Source organism: Cricetulus griseus, chromosome 3, assembly GCF_003668045.3.
Source record: "Cricetulus griseus strain 17A/GY chromosome 3, alternate assembly CriGri-PICRH-1.0, whole genome shotgun sequence".
Lineage (NCBI taxonomy): Eukaryota > Metazoa > Chordata > Mammalia > Rodentia > Cricetidae > Cricetulus > Cricetulus griseus.
Window position 1 is genome coordinate 223,631,992 of NC_048596.1, and position 21,502 is coordinate 223,653,493.

Sequence of the window (21,502 nt, forward strand, 5' to 3'; positions counted from 1 at the left end):
TCTTCAGGATTCCAGGCACCAGGCATGCAAGTGGTACACATACATACATTCAGGCAAAACACACACAATTTTTTTTTTATTAAATAAATTACCTAATGTGGTTTTCATTCTTTCTAAATTTCTTTTCTTGCCTTTACATTTTTAAGTAGGATATTTTAGTTTTTCTTCTATTCAAGAGTATGTTTCTTTTAAACAATAGTTATACTGTGGAAAAACACCCAAGATATTAATAAATTGGGGAGAACTTTGGGACCTCAGTAAGTTATCAAGTGACTTTCAGCTTTCAACTTTGGTAGATCTGCTTGAAGCTGAAAGAGAAGACTTTACTGACTTCAAAACCATTTTAGTTGAGATGGATTAAAATGAAAGTAACATAATGTTAAGACTCAACCACTGACCAGTTCTGTTAGGAATGAGAGCGTTAGCTTTGCAAAGAAAGTGTGTGTCAGTGTCTTAAGCAAAAAGATTTAGATGTTAGATAGTCGCATGAACCTTGCCTATGAGGCAACAGGCTGTCTCCACTTGCACAGTGCCTACCTAGATTTTGAAGTTAGCTATATCTTAGTGTCATTTGCTCTAAGAATTGCTTCCTGTTAATCACCAACATTTTGCAGTATGAAAGTACATGTTTCCACATACACAAGGCAATCTGCAGTTGTTAATGTTAATAATGTGTCTCTTAGACTAGATACTTATCATTCCTATTTGTTTTACTTACACATTTATCTTTCCTTTTAGGTAAGGAGGATGAATATCCAAAGAAACCCTTGGGGCAGCTTCCTCCTGAGTCTAATTCTGCTTGTATTAATCAGTTGAGTAATGGACAAAGAAGTGTTGGCAGGCCCAGTCCCCAAAGCAACAGAAGAGAAAGTGGATCACCTCACAAGAAACATGAGCATTCCCCTGCCCATCACAGCAGAACTGGTACCCCAGAAAGAGTCAGGCAACCAAGACGGAAGTCAGGGGATGAGGATAGTAAAAATCTGAAGCACGAGGCAGATTTTCAGAGAAAACCTACATCGGGTCCACAGGACAGTTCCAGGCACTACAACCATGCAGCTGCTAACCAAAATAGCAATGCAATTTCAAACATCAGAAAGGAATTTATGCCCAAATGGAAAAAACCGTCAGATGCCTCAGCATTTGAAAGAACTGCTAAATATGCCTTTGAAGGCAAAAGTCACTCAGTGTATCCCACTCCTACAGTTGCCATCCCAAGTTCTGCTGAGACCCGAATGTCAAACTCAAGGCAAAAGATGAAGGTTTTTGATGGCAGTGATGGGAAGCGGGGCTCTAATGCTTCACAGTATGACAATGTGCCTGGAAGTGAAAATGAAAACGGAGTGTCTGTGGAAGAGGCACCAGAGCGGACTCACCCTCACAGTCCAAGAAAGCATGCTGAGCCAAGTTCCAGTCCATCAAAAGTACCCAGCAAGTTCACTTTTAAAGGGCAGCCTCCCAGCCATGTAAGATACCCATCCCAGTTAGAAGGAGAGGATCACAGGGCTGCGTATCCACCCTCCTACAGCAACCCCCCTGTTTACCATGGAAATTCTCCAAAACACCTCCCTGTTGCCCACAGTGGCTTTGTGTCCCCACAGATCAGCCCTGGGACTCAAATTAATCTTTCCAGGAGACCATATGGTTCTTCTCTTTCAGTTGATATTTCTCCAGAGAAATCTTATAGCCGCCCAACTCCTGTTGTTCTGCCATCTAGTCGAATTGAAGTTCTTCCCATTGACATTGGTGCTGGGGGATATGCAGGCAGTTCAGGGTCACCAAAGAATGGAAAGTTCATCCTTCCTCCAGTGGATTATTTACCAGAGAGCAGAAAATGGTCAGAAGTTAGTTATTCATACAGACCTGAGATGCACGGACAATCATGGACTCGAGATGCTAGCCGGAGCCACTTCAGCAATTTACCAAAATACGCAGCCTTTCAACACCTACCTTTTCAGGACCATGGTCTTCCAGAAGTGTCTGTAGACAGTCCAGTGAGGTATAAAACTTCACCAGCTGTGGAAGATGCCAGTCCTCCTGGGTATCAATATACAGGTCCCTCACCTCCAGCACATCACTACAGAAACAGAGAGGGACTTTCTATTCAAGAATCAGTGTTGCTGTGAGAGTTTGGCTGTATTCACTGCAGACAAAAGAATAGAAACCATACGATAACCACATTGCTATGTTTATAATTGCCAAAGCAGTATTTTATACTATTGTAAAACAACTCGTGCAGTTCCAGTGTGTGTCCGTAAAAGAATGTGTGGAAATGCTTCATCCCCATGTAGATGCTGCTAAAGATGAGTGTTCCAGTTGCATCGTCGCCGAAACTTGAGTAGGAGAATAACCTGGAGACCTAGCAATAGCATTTAGGGATGCACACACAGTGAGGTTCTTTATGTTGTTTCATTTGTATCTTTCCTTCAGACTTGGATGTTTTCACTCTGAGATACATTCTGTTCTGGCTTCTGTTAGAAAGCACCAAGACACCATAGAGACAGATGTTCTGAAGGCTGTCCCTCATTTTTTAATAGACATGACAAGCACCCGTGCATACAGATTTTGATCACAGAATTTAGAAATGCTTTTGAAAACTACCTTTAATCTAGATCATGAAATAACTATGTTTTCCCCACCTTATCTTTCTGCCCTCTCTGCCCTTGTTATACTTTAGGGTTCTAAACTGAAAGTGACTTAAAAAATTTGTCCTGACTTTATGAATCCTACATCTCACAGAATGTCATTCTCCTTCAGTTACTGCTATTTTATTTCTACCTTAAAATTAAAGACACTGGGGAGAAAGGCTAACCACTTAATGGTGCTTAAAATATGGATCAGTTAGCTTGAGTGTGTGGCTGTGACACTGTACTTACTGTGTCCTCTTAACCTTCAGCTGTCTCAGTGCCCTGTTCCCTTGGCTCTGGTCTGGCCCTTGCACCAGGTGCAAGGGACTGGCCATAGAAGGAGTCGGAAGTCACAGACCTTGTAGTACTCTGGGCAGTGGAAGGTTGCTTTTCAAGTTCATTTTAAAGCAGCATTAACCATAATGCTACTCCGCTCTCAGCTTCAGTTTCACAGGGCCCCAGGGGAACCATTCCCATGGCCTTTTTCTGGCACTCAGCCTTTACTGAGTATTGTGGATGGATATTGATTGCTATACTTACTGGGCCATTACATTATCCTCGTCAAAATTGTGAAAAATACCCTAATTATTAATAAGCATCTAGAATTTTGATCTTTATAAAAAATACATAATGTTTCATAGTTTTTGAGAAATTTTTCAATGAAAAAATAATTGAGGTTCATGGTTAAAAAAAATTAAAATATGCTATCATACACTACTGTTACCAAGACACTAATGAAATGCTGGGTTCTCCAAGAGAGGGTGCCTCTGTCTATGTGGATGCCCATCGCATCGTTATCTTCTTGTATCTGAATATCAGAAAGTAGAAAGTCCAACAGTGATGGTCCCCCTCCTGCACGTTGGGGATTTAAGCATTTAAGGTACAAGAATATATCTTAAGATTAAAGTAACATTTGTTTAGTTAGCGAACGTGACAATATTTTTTATGTATATAATGATTCTAATGTAATTTAATCAACGTGGTAATGATGTTATTAAGTGTGGAAACAAATGCAGTATATTAAAGGTGAACACCACACTGAAACGCCAACTCCTGAAAACATAACCAGGCTCTTGATTTAGATCATGTTGAAGGTGAGAAATAAATGTATGTAGAAATGTAGTTGAGGATATTAATTACAGTTCTTAAAGTATGACTCTGTGACTTATAAGGACCAAGCTGTACAATTTAGTTTGTGATGGCAGTATCTGTGCCTCTCCAGAAAGTATATATCATAGTGGTATAAATAATGTAGATTATATATATATATATGCAATATATATATACACACACTATTTTCTTATGTCATTTATGGCATTTTTATCTGTATACTTTTTGATGTGATTGTTTTTAACATGCTAAAAGTAACACACATATTTTGTTCTGTGTCTTCTATGTGCAGTTTTCACGTGGCAGGGGCTTTGTCCTGGTGCTTACAGGGACAAGCAGATGTCTTCTGTTGCGTTTCACATTTGCTGCAGTTCTCTGCTCTCTGCGCCAGTGAGACCAATGTTTAGAACCACAGCACCTCTCCTTGGTTTAAGTATTACTAATGGCAATAAGATCTTCCCCACTAGAAAATGTGTCTCTGTTGTCTTTTAAGTAGGAAATTTTAATTTAAAATTATTTTGCCATTATAAATTTTATTTTAAATTTATTTCTAAATAAAAGAAATGATAAGAGAAATAATATTGGCAAAGTGATTCAAAATGTATGTATAGAATACACTTGCTGAGGACATTCCAGGCAGAGCAGCCACTTCTGTAACTGTGTGCCAGTAAGGTATGTGCCACGGTGAAGTCTTCCTTCATGTTTTCCTTGCCCAGCAAGATGAGCGAGCATTGGTTCCCCAAGAATGAGTTCTGCTGATCTTTAGACTTAACTAGTGAGCTTCAGGTTTTGCTTTTACTTCTGTTTTTTTCCTGCTCCTCTCACCCCAGACCACTTAATTCCTATCTTGGATAGAACCCAGGTATCAGATAACTGTATTTCCCTGTGTCTTAATGCCTTTATCTTGAAACTCTCTTTAAGAAAAATGTCCACCAACCATGTTGTCTTATGTTCCCATTGTGGGATATTATGGTTCGTTGTTATTTTTGTCTTTGAAGACGGTCTTGCTATGCATTCTGCTTGACCTGAAACTTCTTTGTATACCAGGCTAACCCTGAAATGGAGGTCGTCTTCCTGCATTAGCCTCCAAAGTGATGAGGTCACAGGCCATGTGCCTCCATCTTATTCAGCACAGGGCTTTGGCTGTGTGGGTGTTGTTGGAGTGGTGGGGATTGAATACGTGGTCTCAAATGCAAACCCTGCTGGTGAACCTGCTTTGAAATGCTGTGAGGTCAGGAGTTTCAGTTTAAAAAGTGATGCTAGGAAAAAGTCCCCTGGCAACAACAGCATTATCCGTAGTCTGTGAATTTTGTGAACTTTTCTAGTCACAGCTGAATAGCTTCAAGGAAAGAGGTGGGACCCTCTCCCTTCCTTCCTGACTGCTTACCCCACTCCTTCACAGTAGAGCCTGAAGACTGCCATTTTCCTTCAGGGTCCTACTTTTCAAAGCCTCTGCTATTTAAAGATCTAAGCCACGAGAAAACCCTGCTCTAGCTTCATTTGACCAGTCAACACTGGAGCAGTTAGAACTCAGGGACTGTGTTTTCAAACTTGAGAACATGAAAGGATTCTTTTCAGTGCACACATTATCCTGAATACTTGCCACCTTTACAGTCTTACTAAATCTTCTAATGTGTGAGCATGCATTGTCTGTCTGTTTTCAGCTGTAATTTCAGTGTTTTCTGGGTTTGATGTGGTGTTTTTTGTTTTTTTTTTTTTTTCTAGAACTTCTTTTCTAGAACTGTTGCTGTTTTATTCTGTGTCATCGAGTTATTTTCTTCAGACCCTGTTCCCTGAAACCTGCTCTACCACTGAAGGAGAGGAAGGGTCAGGGCTAGGGTGTTGGGGGAGTTGGAGATTTGGGGCCCTCATCCCATCAAAAGAATTATTGAGTCCATTTCAGTTTAGTGACAGCAACTTGTGTTGTGACATGTGGGATTTGAGGATGGGGGTTGATATTTGCCATCATCTGGTAGACATGAGGTTATTCCAGAGAGAATTGGAACTTTGCCAGCATGAGAGAACAAAAGTCACCAGAGAGTGCATGCCCTGGAGAAGATGGTAGAGCAAAGCAGTCACCCACTTAGCAGAGTTACCTGTAAGAAATGGCCACAGTGTTCTGTGCATCTGTCAGTCGGGCTGTGTGGGCTGGAGGCTGTTAGATCTGCATGGTAGGCTGAGTTTCCTCTTCAGTGGTTGTGTGACATTGGGAAAGTCCCATTCCCTTTCCTGTCCTCACTGTCTTCAGCTGTACCATATGGATATTTGAGAGGTATGGGTGGAAGAGAAAAGAGCCATGATTTGATTATTTGTGTGTGACTGGAGTTAATAGTGATAGTGGTTTGAGTTTCCTGTCTGTGCCAGCTGCTATGCTAAGTCCTGGTAGAAACTGTGATGGTGCAGTCAGTCCCTTTATGGGGCTTCCATTCTAACCTACTTCTTCACCCATAAACTGAAAGGGTTTTGTTTTCCTATTTCCTAGCATTGAGTCGATTGGTCTAAAGTGCTTGGTGCAGTGTCACAAACGAATACCATGTTGTTATCTGTGATTACATGCCAACATACCACTAAACTTTAGTGGTCAGGAGGGATTTGACCTTGCTTCCATGGGGTTGAGAATCTAGTGAGAACCCCAGAGGTAAAGGCTGTCAACTTGCATGTGCTATAAGAGGAAAAACATGGTTGACACTTGAGATGGTGTCAGCCTCTCACCAATGGTGGTGGTATAAAATGCATCAGATATGTATGCCCTTTGATGCTGGGCTGAAAAGTCTGTTTGAATTTGACCAGGAGGAGTGCTTGCTGGCCTGCTGTCTTCCTAGAGCCACCATCAGATCACAGCATTGGCAAGCACAAACAGGAGGTGGCAAGCCTCTTAAAAGGTTTGGATGAGATGGGATGGACAGTTACTGAAATGAAGGATGAGGTAAGCCAGGAACAGAGGAGGAATGTGGTGGAAGACAATGGAGAGATTGCCTGCAGCATGCTCAAGGATCTTTCTCTATGGGTTGCCCCTTGCTTCTGGTCCAGTTCCTTCTTGTACTCAGAAGTATTAAACACTGATAATTAAGCCTTCTGTAATGCAGACTTGACTTTATTTAGAGGAAATCACCATCAGAATACAAAGCAGGCACCATGGAGCAGATTACATGCGAGCATCAACTTGGTAGAGCAGCTGCTTAAATGCTGCCACCGTGAGTGGCACACAAGGCGAATGTGACAAGGAAAGGGCACATGTGTGTGAGTGGGAGAGAGGAACTCTTCCACACGCTAAATATAAGGCAGCAGCAAGCAGTGGCTTGCCAACAGCTGGGGCCGTCTTAAGGGAGTTAATGAGCTCTGCCACTGATCTGTGGCTGCACTATTGGCAGGTGACTGAGCCCGTCTGGGACTCAGTTTTCAGATGTATGCACAGTGGCAAACAGAAAATTGGGAGTCTGAACATAGTTCTTTCTGCTCCACAGTGTGAGGGGAGGGTGCCCCCACTCTAGGCTGCTTGCCTCCTCTGCAGGGACCTTGAGTGTCAAGGTGAGTGGGAAGACCCTCTTTGGGGAGCAGATAGTAGTGGGGAAGACATGTGTTTACCTACTTCTGTGGCAAGGACCCTGAAGGAGTGGTGCCCAGAGCCACGAGTGCCATAAAGTAATCACCTTGGCCCAAAGGTGACTCTCAAGAGGAAAGATGGGACTTGAAGTGGCTGTATGTTGGGAGTAGCTATGAGAACAGGCAGAGGGAACATTTACAGCCACGAGAGGCCAGACAGCTATCGAGTGCTGATGTGGGTGAAAACGGCTGATGCTGAGAATGTGAAGACAGATTTACCGTAGCAACATGAATAATGGTGCCCAAGAATAGCACCATTAGTGTAGTCATTTTTGAGGAGGAGTCTCGGGGGTCCTCTGCATTTGTCAGTTTGGTACAGTGGCGTAGAGGCCATTAAGTCTGGACAGTAGCTTGAATCTGGCACTTAGTAGCATGCCTCTGGGCAAACTACATTTCCTTTCATGGCCTCATTTCCCTCTGCTGCCAAATGTATGATAGGACAAATCAGGGGAGACCATGGGCCTCAGCCTTAGCTGGAAACAGTCTTGAAGGGCTTCCATTGTCCGTGCCCAGCCCAGTGAAGTCAACCTCTGGGAGGAGGGCCCAAGAATTGACTTTTGTTGGTTGGTTTGTTTTTAAGTTAATCAGTGATACCACACAACATTTTGTGATTTAATAATCTAATCCATAAAACCTAAATTGTTCTTGTAATACAATTGTATGAGAATATTCTGCAGGAAACTGGAGAGACCCTTGGGCTTTGAACCCTTGGTGAGAAACCACAAATGGTATGCCAGAGTTGACAAGAAAGCAATTTGGCCCTTGGAGAAAGAAAGATGTCCCTCCCTTAGTTTTCTTTCCAAATTCTTCTGCTCCCATATCTTGCTTCTGTTAGTACCAGGGAGCCACCTTATAATCCTTTAAGAGAATTTTTATGTGGCTATTTGGAGTGATGATACTGAGAACTGGAGCGTGGAAACAAACATGCGAGTTTCTGCTTTCCCACAGCCTTGCTGGACTTGGGCTCAGGAGTAGAACGGGGAAGTGAGACCTGTCTCATGTCAGAAGTCAAAGAATGAGAAAGGATGGATGCTCCATTAGGAAAGGGGCTAGGTCACTGACGGTTAAAGGCAGTTTTTCCCACTTAGACTAGCACAATACTCCATGGAAAATGTGCCAATAGTAGCAAAGGAAGACGGACCTACAAGGAATCATGTTACTAAACCTGCCCCAAATTCCCATTTAACAGAAAACTGAAATCTCAGTGATGGCAACAGTGGCATTCCAAAAATGTGAACATTTCTAGCACCAGAATTTACACAGTGCACTATTAGGTCAAGCAATACATTTTTCTTAAAGGATGTTTTGCACTGTTCTTTGCAATAAAACAAAACAATAAAAATAGCCTGGATGTGGATAGATTGTTATGTTACTCTCCTACAAAGGAATAACTCCTGTTTTTAAATGTACTGATAGAAAAACATAATTATTGTTGACTAATGCCGCAAAAAAGTCTTCGTTGGCCCCTTGTTGTTCTGCTAGGACAGTTTTGCCTCAGAAACACAGTGTCAGAGGTAAAAATGGGTTGGAGATGAGAGTGGCTTGGAGACTGAACTGAGCCATCATAAATTTTGAGTAGTTCTGTTTGCAAAAACTTTGGGAGCGAACAGTGAAAAACTGTTAGAATGAATGGACAGGACTTGAGAGGTAGTGAGGGGCAAAAGCTGAAGCTGGGGGGCACAGAGTGGTGTCTGGAGAGATGGTTAAGAGCACTTGCTGCTCTTCCAGAAGACCTGAGTTCAGTTCCCAGCACCCCTATTGGTTGGTTCACAACCACCTGTAACTCCAGTTTCACCTTTTAGCTTCTGAGTGTGCATGCACGTGTGCACACTCACGCATAATACATCTTACGGGGAAAAAACCTTTAAGCTTGATTTGCTTTTAGCATGTTAGAAAGTGATGGCCCATGACCAATATGTTGAAAAGCACAATAGTGATTGTAATGATTTAAAGGCAGATATCTCAAAAATATGAAGACCTTAAAACATGAGTGTCTCAGACCATATGCTTCTCTTCATGCTAAATAAGTCAATGTTGGGCTCCTAAATGAGTGTGTGTCTTGCTTGGTACTGGACAATATGATGGAAACATGTGGTTATAGGAAATTAAATTCTTTAGACAAACCAGATGCTAAGCTTCTGCCCAGAATCAATATGCTGCCTGAAGTCCTAGAGACTAATAAACATACCATAGCTACTAATTTATGGATAGGTTTTTGGAAGTAACTTCAGAAAAGGAATCCAGGTTTGAAGCTACTTTTGAAACGTCAGATGAATTGTGTGAATTTAATCAGAGGCCTGAAAAGGGAAGTGTGACAGCCTAGTGTGATCTATATGAATTACGTCTAAAATAAGCTAACAAGTTGAGGCAGTGAGAACATGGAAGAGATTGTTACCACTGGTTAAAAAAAAAAAAAATCTGGAAGTTTTTTTAAGATAAAAGTTAGATGATGGGCATCAGGGTTAGTCACCTAGATATTTCACATGAGGACAAAGAATCCATAAAGAACCTGGCCCAACCCAGAAAATGTCTCACAGCTTAAAAACTGCTAGAGATCCCTCAAGACACCTCAGGTCACACCCAATGCCACAGGCTCACTTCTGTCTCACTGGTTTCAAGCTAAATGGTCCTTAAAATGTGATCATTACTGATGTGTGTGTATGCACTCACACACCTGTGGGAGTGGGGTACGGGCATGCTTGTGGAAGTCAGGACAGCCTATCCCTTCACTGGGTAAGCCAGACTAATTGGCCCATGTGCTCTGGAGATTGTCCTGCCTCAGCCAATTGGCGAGAGCCATCTCTCGCCAATGGCTTGCTGGGATTTCAGGCGCTTGTGCTGTTGCCTTCAGCTCTTGTGTGGGTTGTGGGGATAGGAACACAGGTCATCAGGATTGTACAGCCAGTGCATTTTACCCACTAGGCTATTTCTGCAGCCCAGCTCCAGGACTGTTCAGGAGCCATGTTTCACCTTTCTCAACTGACCAGACAGAATTCTCTGAGGAACAAAGGATTTATTAGGGCTTGTAGTTTTCGAGGGTGTGGCCATCGTAGTGGGGAAGGAATAGCAGAGGTCATGGCTGTGGAAGCATGTGGCAGGGATTGCTGGACTTCAGTGGACCAGGAAACAGATCTCTGGGTTGTATGCCTGCCTCCCATTTCCTCCCATTAGACCTTGCCTCCTGAAGGTTCCATAACCTATGACAGCACTGCCAGCTGAGAACCAAGTGTTCAAACATCAGCCTACAGGTGGCATTTCACATTCAGACTACAGCACCAGCTCCTGCTTCATCTCTAGGCAGATTTAAAACAGTGACTATTTAACATGCCCCTGCCCCAAGCCTAAGACCAGAAGCCAGATAATGTAAAACCAGTCAGGAATATTCTAGAAGTGGTATTTTTTTCTAGTTATTAAGACTGGAAAATGCTCAACTAAACTCAGGGCTCAATGGCATGGCTGTAGATTGGCTTGTGACCAAGCCTTTCCCCAGGCTCAGGGCCTCCTGAGGACAAAGCATCTCTTTAGAAGGCAGTTAGGAAAGTTCTTGAGGGAACAGTGTAAATCATTGCCTTTGGGGGATTCTTGGGGCGGCTTCCAGGAAGTGCAGGTAGTGTGTGCTGACATTTTCTCAATGCACCATTTTCCTTCCTAACTTGCATCTGGATAGGGTAAATTATTAAAGCAAGAGTTCCTGGGTGGACAGCACCCACGCTATGTTTACTTCTCTGTGTATTTCCACAGGAAAGGGAGATAATGAAATTTAGCTTAACCAAGCTGTGGGCTGGAAGTTATAACCTACCTAATTCCTTAATTAAGCTATCAATTAAGCCTGTGTCTATGCCACCTGCTATGCCTGGGCCTCGTGCCATGTAGAAGTGCCAACACTGACAAGCTTGTCCCCACAGAACCCCAGGGCTCCAGTCAATCTTCAGTCTTTCTCTCCTGACTTTCTCTTAAGGGATATTTTAGATAGGTCACCTAATTCATTCATAATGCATGTGAGGTTACAGAATGTTCAAAACAACCAGCAGACTTGAGGACTCCCAGCTTCCCCAAAGAGAGCATTTTGTGTTGACTGTACAGCAGCCAGCCACTTTTTTTGCCCCAAGTGTCCCAAGTTTCAATTCCGAAGGGCAGCTCTAGGTCAAGAGCTTGAGAAGAAAGAAATGAAGTCAAAGATGGGGGAGGGCATTGCAAATTGATTTTTGACACCTAGATGAGTGTTCAGTAGCATTTGTTGAATGAATGAATGAATGAATGCATGAATGAATGAAAACAAAAGAAAAAGCTATTATGTGTTAAGCATGGGTGTCACTAAATACTTCAGTTTTATAGGACTCATTTCAATATACAGGAAACCTGCTAATGTACATGTCATGGTCCTTCCTAAGAGGGAAAAGGGACACTCCTTTTGTGGGATCAGAGCTAGTCTCAGGTTGCAGAGCTCATAGCTATGGTTGACTCCGGAACCTGGGATGAAGCGCTCTTAGCCTGTGACCTGCAGCGGTGCTGCATCTAACTCTTGGTGCATCCAGGGCATACACTTCCCTTGATTATTCCACCAGGAGTGATCCTCATGAACTAAGTAGAAGCCTGGTCACTGGCTGAACCAAAAAAATCTAAAGAGGTGACATTTCAGAAAGGAGACTTCAACCCAACTTTGTTCTACTCTCTACTGTGGACAGGCATTTTTTTTTTTTTTTTTTTTGTCTTGAGAGGTACTATATTTCCTTTACCAATGAGGGCAATGTCTAGGGTCGTAGGAAGTGTGTACCGCAGTCTGGTGGTGACTCTGAGGTATATATTACATAACAGATGAAGATGAAGCCACCACACCTCCTTCCATGCTAAGGAAAGACCAATGTGACTGTGTTTCATATAGAATATGAAGGATCAATACACAATGAGCTTGGTGTTTTCCTAGGTCATTTGAAACAAGGAATCAGTGTCCTGGGACCTTTCCTCCTCACTCCAGTCAACATAAGAAGCAGCTAAGACCCCCACATTCTCCAGGCACTTCTGTCCCAGGAAGCTATCGAGTAAGATCAATGTGCCAGACATGTGTTCACCAGGGACAGAAACAGCCTGAGCAGAGATGGAGAGCCACTGCTGTGGAGCCCTCTCTGAGAAGCTGGCTGGGGGGACTAGATTGGAAGGCCCTGAGGAGCAGACCTCTATATGTCCGCACCTCTCAGGTAGAAGCAATAGCTGCAGCTGTCCTGAGGCAGGAGCATGTGGGAAGGAGAACGGGAAGTCAAGAGGGCTGGGTTAGACTTCTTTCAGCTTTTTGTTTGCCTCAGTCTCAAGGTCTCAGCCCATGGCTATTGGGTTCTGCTGCTCTTGGGTCTGTGGCAAGGTAACTATGTAGGCAGGGAGCATGTGGCAGAAAGGAAGCAGAGTAGGGGACAAGACACATCTCAACGCATGCTTCCAATGATGTATTTTCTCCAAGTAGTATCTACTTTCCAACTTTTCCATAACCTCCCAGTCACCATCAAATTAGGAACCTATCAGTGGATTAATCCATTCATGAAGGATAAACCCTGTGCTTCAATCATTTCCCCAGAGCCCGTCAGCTGACAACACATGAGCCTGAGATGAACATTCATATTCAAAACATAGCAAGGGCTAATGGACAGTGAGAAGGTGTCAGGATAGAGGGAAGGTGTGATGGCTAATCTTGATTGTCAACTGGACACACTTGGGGAAAAGTAACCTCAACTGAGGAATCGCCTCCGTCCGATTGACAAGTGGGCATGTCTGTGGGGGCATTTTCTTTTTCTTTCTTTTTTTTAATTCATCTACTTATTTTACATCCTGGCTGCAACCTCCCCACATCCTCCCCTCCCAGTCCCTCTCCCCCACCCCCCAAACCCTTCCTCTTCCATCCAGGAATGGGCATGTCTCCTATGCATATTAATAAAACATGGAATATCAAAGTTGCAGTAAGACAGCACCTCTGTGGGGCATTGTCTTGATTTATGTAGGAGGGCCCAGCCCACTGTGAGTGGTGCCATTCCTAGGCAGGTGGGCTTTGACTTGTATAAGAAAGGTAGCTGAGTAAGCCAGCAAGCTAGGTTCCTTCATTGCCTTGGTTTCCATCCATTGTGGCTAGTAACCTGTAAGCCAAATAAACTATTTCCTCCTCCCAAGTTGGTTTTGGTCAGTGTTTTATCATAACAACAGAACACAAACTAGGATGAAATTCAAAGTGGGACCTTACTACTAGGCTGTGAGGTCAATAGGAGGATTTGATCAAGATAAGAAGACTGACTTTTTTTTTTTTTCTTTCGAGACAGTGTTTCTCTGAGACAGTGTTTCTCTGTGTAGCCCTGGAGGTCCTGGAACTTGCTCTGTAGTCCAGGCTGGCCTTGAACTCGGAGATCCACCTGCCTCTGCTTCCCAAGTGTTAGGATTAAAAGCATGTGTCACCACCACCCAGCTAAAATGGGAGGACTTTCACAAAACATGGTGTGTTTTCTATCACAAGTCCCCTGACTGCAGTTGACAGGATAAAGGTGGGAGCAAATTTCAACTGTTATATGAGTTGGTGGTAGTGTGGGGAGGGTTAGAACAGTGAGAGAGGAAGTCAAATCAGTATTTGAATACGGTTCTGAATACAGAACCAAAAAACTTTGCTATAGTTGGATGTAGAGTGTAAATCTAGGGTGTGTCTGTGTGTGTGTTCGAGCACCAGCACTCGTGAGCTGGTGTTCGTGCTCAGGGAGGGGAAGGAGGGGGGTGGGTGGACAGTTTCTCAGCTAACATGCTATTACCTGGAATGGGGCAGACAGGAAGTACAAAGGGCATGACAGTACCAGAGAACAAGTCAAGCCTATGTGCTGCACTGTGGGACATACAAATCTGCCAGGCAGGGCTAGTGTCGACTCTATTTCACAGATAAGCACCTTGGCACCTGTGCTCCTTCGTAGCCTCAGCAGACCTTGTGCAACAGCAAGCATAGATCCTGCCTGCTTGATTCCTCTGCCCTCCCCTTGCGGTGACCAGGTTGGTGTTAGTCCTTACACTGTTAGCAGATATGAGTTCTCTCCTTTCTCTTCTGGAGCAGTGGGAAACTGTTGACTTTGCTCTCAGAGCCTGCTGCTAAGGCACTTTGAGTCTGAGTAACAAATCTCTTCAAAGTACAGTGCCTTAAACTGGGATCATCTCACTTGCCACACTGCCTCAGTGCCTTAGGTCAGGAGTACCATTGTAGTCAGACTTTCTTGGCCTGCCATCCCCCAAATAATGACACAGAGATTTATTAGTTATGAAAGCTTGGCCTTCAGTTTAGACTTGTACCCAACTAGCTCTTATAACTTAAATTAGCCTGCTTCTATTAATCTATGTTCTGCCACATGGCTCATTACCTCTCCTCCATAATGTATGTCTGCCATAATGTATTCTATTAAAACATCTTATAAAACATGATGTATCTTGCTGGCATCTCTCACCTCTCTTCCCAGAAGTCCTGCCTGTTTTCTCCTGTCTAGCTATTGACCATTCAACTCTTTATTAAGCCAATCAGCAGTCTTAGGCAGGCAAGGTAAAACAAGGTAATGTACATCTTTACATAGTTTGTTCAAATATCCTGCAACATCTCCCCCCTTTTTCCCAAATAAAAAGGAAAGGTTTTAACTTTAACAACAGTAAAACTGTAGACAAAAAGAACAATTACCAAGTACAAATAGTACAAATTACATTCACAAAATCCAGACCATTTGTATTTGGCAAATTTGGAGAAAGTACTCTATTATCAATCCTATTTTGGAGAGCCCAAAATTTTGCACCTAATTCACAATTCATAACTTGTATTGCCAACCTAGAAATATCTTTTTAGACCTTAAAACATTTTCCTAAATAAACAACCTAATCTTTTATGTCTCTCGGCTTTATACACTTTATATCTCCTTTGTGAGTTTCTTTTCTGAATTTTGTAACAAGGAAAACTAACTATAACTCTAGTCTTCAATACCATTAGAGACCTGAGAAACCATAAGTGCAGAGCAAACAACTTCCAAAACTATAGAAACTACAGAGATATCTGCTGCCTGGGAAAGTCGGTAGGAGCAGACATCTCAATGTCATGAAAAGCCTTATGTTATTAAAACATCTTAAATGCCAAATTGTGTAGGTCTTTGAAGTGTTTGAAAACCATCTATCTTATTTATTTATTTATTTATTTATTTATTTATTTATTTATTTATTTTTCAAGACAGGGTTTCTTTGTATAACATCCCTGGCTGTCCTGGAATTCACTCTGTAGACCAGGCTGGCCTTGAATTCACAGAGATCCAAGATCCACCTGCCTCTGCTGCCCCAACGCCTGGCTTGGTATGGATTTTTATATATTGATACAAATTTAAGTTTATTTTTGATATACTATATATACATACAAGGAAAACTGTAACTATAACTCTAGTCTTCAATACCATCAGAGACCTGAGAAACCGTTTAAGTACAGAGCAAACAACTTCTAAAACTGTAGAAACTACAGAGACATCTGCTGCCTGGGAAAGTCAGTCAAGGTTCCTCTACAACATTGGTGCATGTGTCCAAATGGACAGGTTCCAAAACAAACAGAGAAACCCTGTCTCAAAAAAAAAAAAAAAAAAAAAAGAAAGAAAAAAAAACAACAACCAAAAAACCAAACAAAATAAAAATCCACACCATTGTAAAATATTTGAGACTAGTAGTTGCTTATTTATTTTAGTTTAAAAGTAGATTCAATAGTCTATCCTTTTTTCCTATCATTTCTATATCCCCCTTTTTTTCAGAATAAGATCCCTTAATCTAATCTCCTTTGCTTAGTTTCCTCCCTGACCATGACCAATAACAACTTGCAACCAACCAGCCCCCCACCCCCCCACCCCGAGCAAATGATGATAAACATCTATAACCCACCAAACCAAAAACCACCCACCCACCCCACCTCCTGGAAATGTGGGTATTGCCTTCTTAAAATTAGTTCCTGTTGTCTGGGGTCAATGACATCTTCGGGGGAGGTTGTAGAAATTACTTTAGCTATGTAAAGATGTTTTACATTTGCTTATGCTGCAGAACATGACTTTAACTATGTAAAGGTGCATTACATCTGTTTGTGCTGCATTTGTTTAATGGTATAAGGATGTGTGTTTAATTATGAAGAGATGTGTTGCATTTGTTTCACCTTGCCTGCCTAAGGTACCTGACTGGTCTAATAAAAAGCTCAATGGCCAGTCCAGTACCCGGGCAAGAGAGGGATAAGCAAGGCTGGAAGGCAGAGAGAATAAATAGGAGGAGGAATCAAGAGGAAAGGAGAGGGAGAAAGGGAGGGGGAGGGGCAGGGAGAAGGACAGGGACAGGCCTGGGTCCAGAAGCTAGACAGCCGCCAGCCAGACTTGAGAAGCAGTGAAAGTAAGGTGTGCAGAAGAGAGAAATGTAAAAAGCCCCAAGGCAAAGGGTAGATAAAAAGAAACAGGTCAATTTAAGTTAAAGAAAAAGAGCTATCAAGAAACAAGTCTAAGTTAGGTTGAGCTTTCAAAACTAATAGTAAGTCTCTGTGTCATGATTTGGGAGCTGGTTGGTGGCCTAAAAGAAAAAGCCTGGTATAAGGGAACCCTAAGAAAATTGGGATAATGATCAAGTCCTGGGAAAGGATTTATCATTTGTTGTGCTAGATGTATCATTTATTTTCCAGTCTCTGTGTGGTGGGAAAGTGCAGGACTTACCTCAAGTCCTGGCTGGGAGTAGTCTGTGAGGCTGGACCATCTCAGATAGCCACTTTGAAGTTATTCTGGATGTAGAATTTTGAGGAAACTGTAACAGAGGTATTCTGAGAGGCTGGATCACCTGAGCTACTTATCTTCATTGGTGTCTGGTCCTTTTGTTTTTCTGAAAACACACAAACTTTTAAAGGTAGCGCACCTATCTGCATTAACAAAAGTATGGGATATGTGGTGTGCACAGATCAGTTAAAGATGATTCTCTGTTCTATGTTTGAGCAGGTAAAAGGCATCTGCCAACATTATAAATGTGTTTGGACTGTATAACCAAGCTGTAATATAAATCTTCATCCATGCCACATGAAAGATGACATGTAATAATAAGTCATGAGGACTCTATAGCCAAGAAGATTTATCATGTCTCATCCAGTCTCAGCTGTTCCTATGTTGAAGGATCAGCTTATACACCTGTGTTGTAGGGTTTTTTTTTGGGGGGGGGGGAGATGGTTCTTCCTTCATGTCTGCAGCCGAGATTTTCAGGAGGTCCCCCCTCCCCAGATCAAAGTTGATCTAAATCAATTTTGAAGGAATCCATAGCTTTTTGTTTCCTGTGGCATAACCTCTCCACCAATACAACACATTTCCTGACTTCCACTCTGACATTAAGACATCCTTAAAATATATGAGTTAGTTTAATTTAGCTGTTTTTTCCTACAGCATTTGCCCTTCACTCATCAGCATTTAAAAAATTCAAAGTCAGCCGGGCATTGATGGTGGTGCACGCCTTAATCCCAGCACTCGGGAGGCAGAGGCAGGCGGATCTCTGTGAGTTCGAGACCAGTCTGGTCTACAAGAGCTAGTTCCAGGACAGCCTCTAAAGCCACAGAGAAACCCTGTCTCAAAAAACAAAAAACAAAAAACAAAAAATTCAAAGTCAAAAAAGCACCATACAGGATCCAGATGCCCTGTGTATGTCCCATCCTATGTAGCTTATTCTTTTTATATTACTTTACTCTTTCTTAAGACTTTATTATTTTTAAACTCTTTTTGTGACTGTTTATATTTATTTCCTCCTTTCTTACCAGCTAAGTACATTTTCAAACATATTGTACTTGTTCAGAAGTTTTTTTTTATTTATTTATTTTTATTTTTTGGTTTGGACCTGACTTTTTGTGTCTGCAGCCTTTTCTAACTGTGAGCATGGCATGGCTCTGCTTAGCACGTGACACTGGTGGCTGGCTCTGCCTACTTCAGGTCCACAGACAGCAACAGGAGTCACATCTAACCATTCCCGTCACATCTAACTGTCCCAGGCACATCTAACCATCCCAGCTGTGCCTAACTGTCCCAGCCACATCTAAGGGTCTCAGCTCTGAGAAGTTGCTGAGCCTGCTTTTCGGAGTCCCTGTGAGCTTCAGCAACTGTTGTGCACGCTCACAGAGAGGCCCAGGTAGCAACTGCAGTACTGCACTGGCAGGCATGACTCCTCTATCCATGTGGTTGGGACACACATTGGAGCGCCAAATGTAGTCAAACTTTCTTGGCCTGCCAGCCCCCAAATAATGACATGTAGACTTACTGTTAATTATGAAAGCTTGGCCGTTAGCTAGCCCAACTAGCTCTTAACGTAAACTAACTGGCTTCTTTTAATCTATGTTCTGCCATGTGGCTCATTACCTTTCCTCCATAGTTTATGTCTGCCTCCCTCAATATCTTGCTGGTGTCTCTTGCCTCCCTTCTTCCCAGAGTTCCTCTCTCTCCCTGGATGTCCCACCTATTCTCTCCTGCCTACCTATTGAACATTCAGCTTTTCATTAAACCAATCAGGTGTCTTAGGCAGGCAAGGTAAAACAACAATACCTCTTTACACCATTTGCTCAAATATCCCACAGCATACCTTACCTGCATAAGTCCGTGAGTGGAGACTTCTCCAGGCTCTACACTCTGAGCCTGGCCTGGGACCTGTGTGCTTTCTTAACCTTGGTTTTTTCTCAAACTTGTACATTTGTGTGTTCTGTTGTAGTCTTCCTAGCATGATGTCTTCAGGAATATGATATTTCTTACCTGCTAACTCTAGGTTCTAAGCTGTGTATTCCCAGAGATAGACTACCAAGTAATCTGCATCCCCTTTTCTAACCTACTCAATGAAGATGGGTGGCCATCTTTTCTGCTATCATGTTCTCGCCAGAAACAAGGGCCTACAATTGGCCCCTCCTCCAAGGGCCGAGGGAACCAGACCCCATCCTTCTCCTGGGAGGGGTATCAAAGACTGACAGACTTGACTGACACATTTTCTATCCCCCAGAAGCCTAAGGCATAGTCTGAGGTCATCCTCTTTATGCCCTGTGTCTGTGGCAAATCTCTTAAGGCCGGCCAGGACCAGCAACCAATTTTTGAGCTGTGTAAGGATAATATATCGTCATGCAAACAGGTATGTTTTCTGAGGCTAAATGATCAATCCATCTCTTTAGGATGGAAACTCCCATTTTTAAATTACATCAAAGTAGATTTTAAATTAAGAAACTAATAGTTATAAAACTTCCAAAGGTCAGTGGATAAGAAAGCGGCTTTGACTTTGGTTGGCATAATAGTCACAGAAATGTAAGTCTGTGAAAGGTGACAGCATTCAAGCTTCACTTGTCACCAGTTGCCTCCGTGTGTTCAGGGACATCCATGCTGCTGGTTGCTGGTTCTAGATACTTCAGTGTGAGTGGCGCTTAAAGTTCCTTGTCAGACACTGAACTATGTAGCTAATTATGCTCCTCGAGGGGACTCAGTCAGATACACTTCAAAGCAGAATTTAAAGCCCCCAGTGAAGAACCTGGCTGCATGTTAGCATGTGTGATGCCAGGTACTTGGGAAAGCCCACTCTGGGAACTAGCTTGAAGGAGCTAGTGAAGGACAAGTGTCCCTTGAGCCAGCAGGTCAGAGCTCCCTCATGCAGCCTGGTCTCTTAGCATTGAGTTTATCCTAAGCAGCCTTTCACTAATGTTTATGCTAGTACAAAGTTCTAGGCAAGTTCCAAAAAAGTGTAAGCAGCGGAAGTGCCTAAGCACAGTAGAAGTGGGCCCTGCATTTCCTGTGTGGTCCACACACTGATCCACAACGCCATCTCAGTACTGACCCAGGTAGGGGAATGGTTCACTTTTGAGTTCCAGTGTTGTGGATAGATTCCCATGAGAGGCCAGGTCCTGAGCAGGCATTTCTTCCAGACTGGGAGCATATTCTCTGGCAAACAGAGCACAAGTATAAGAATCAGCAAGGGCTGGGGTTGTAGCTCAGTTGTAGACCACTTGCCTCGCATGTGTGAAACCCAGGGTTTGATCTCTTGCACCACAAAAACAAATTTAAAGGGAGAGAAAATGGAAGTGGTAATAATTGTTTGGAAAACTAATCTCGATGAAAGGTAAACAGAATGTTTCCTTCCTTCTTCCCTCCCTCCCCCCCCTCCCTCCCTCCCTCCCTCCCTTCCTTCTTTTCTTTTTAAAACCAGGGTTTCTCAGCACCTATATTACATTACCATGTGTCTTAGGGTTTCTGTTGCTGTGAAGAGATGTCATGACCACAGAAACTCTTACAAAAAGTAAAACATTTCATTTCAGTGGCTTACATTTTCAAAGGTTTAGTCCATTATCATGGTGCGACATGGCTGTGTGCAGACAGACATGGTGCTAGAGAAGTAGCCGAATATCCTCCATGTTGCAGACAACAGGAAGTGAACTGAGACACTGGGTGGTATCTTGAGCATATATGAAACCTCAAAGCCTGCCTCCACAGTGACCCATTTCCTCCAACATGACCACACCTATGCCAACAAGGCCACATCTCCTAATAGTGCCATCCCTTTGGGGGCCATTTTCTCCAAACCACCACAGTAGGCAATACTCGTTCCCCAACCCCAGTATGTAACTAGGGTTTCTCAGAATCCATATTACATCATTGCTCATTCCCAACCCCAGTATGTAGCACTTTCCACACCGTATTTGACAGTCAGACCATTTCTAGTATTCCCCAGCCTGGGTCAGTGCTGAAATGGTGATGCAGGACCAGTATATATTGATGCAGGATCAATACACACACACACACACAAACACACACACACACACACACACACACACACACACACACACACACACAGGATCAGTGTGATGATCACATAGGAAATGTAGCAACTCACACTTTGGGGAGTAGGTATTAAAGTGACTACTTTGGGACATGCTGTCCTAGACCAGAGTGGCTCAAATGTGACTCTAGAAATAGACAATTCAGAGACAAACTTGTTGACCATTGGTAATGAGGTGAGGATTGAAATTAGTAGTAAACTTCTAGAAACTTTTGTGGCAACTGGACAGTGTTTATTTTTTGAACCCAATAATAAGTAATGAGGTTTGTGTTTGTTTCACTAATTTCATTGTCCTAAAAATTAGCTGTGAGAGGGGTTTTTGTTTGTTTTTTTTA

General features: G+C 42.8%; 1 protein-coding gene across 3 annotated transcripts in view; it reads left to right on the plus strand.

Moving 5' to 3' along the window:
* Positions 1-6,807, plus strand: part of Usp6nl (USP6 N-terminal like) — a 135,687-nt gene extending 128,880 nt beyond the window's left edge. For all 3 annotated transcript variants that reach the window (XM_027405161.2, XM_035442832.1, XM_035442833.1), the window contains one exon: positions 739-6,807. In XM_027405161.2, the coding sequence (XP_027260962.1) occupies positions 739-2,126 (1,388 nt within the window). In that variant the 3' untranslated portion in view covers positions 2,127-6,807. The remainder of the gene's footprint in view (positions 1-738) is intronic.
* Positions 6,808-21,502: the final 14,695 nt, after the last annotated feature.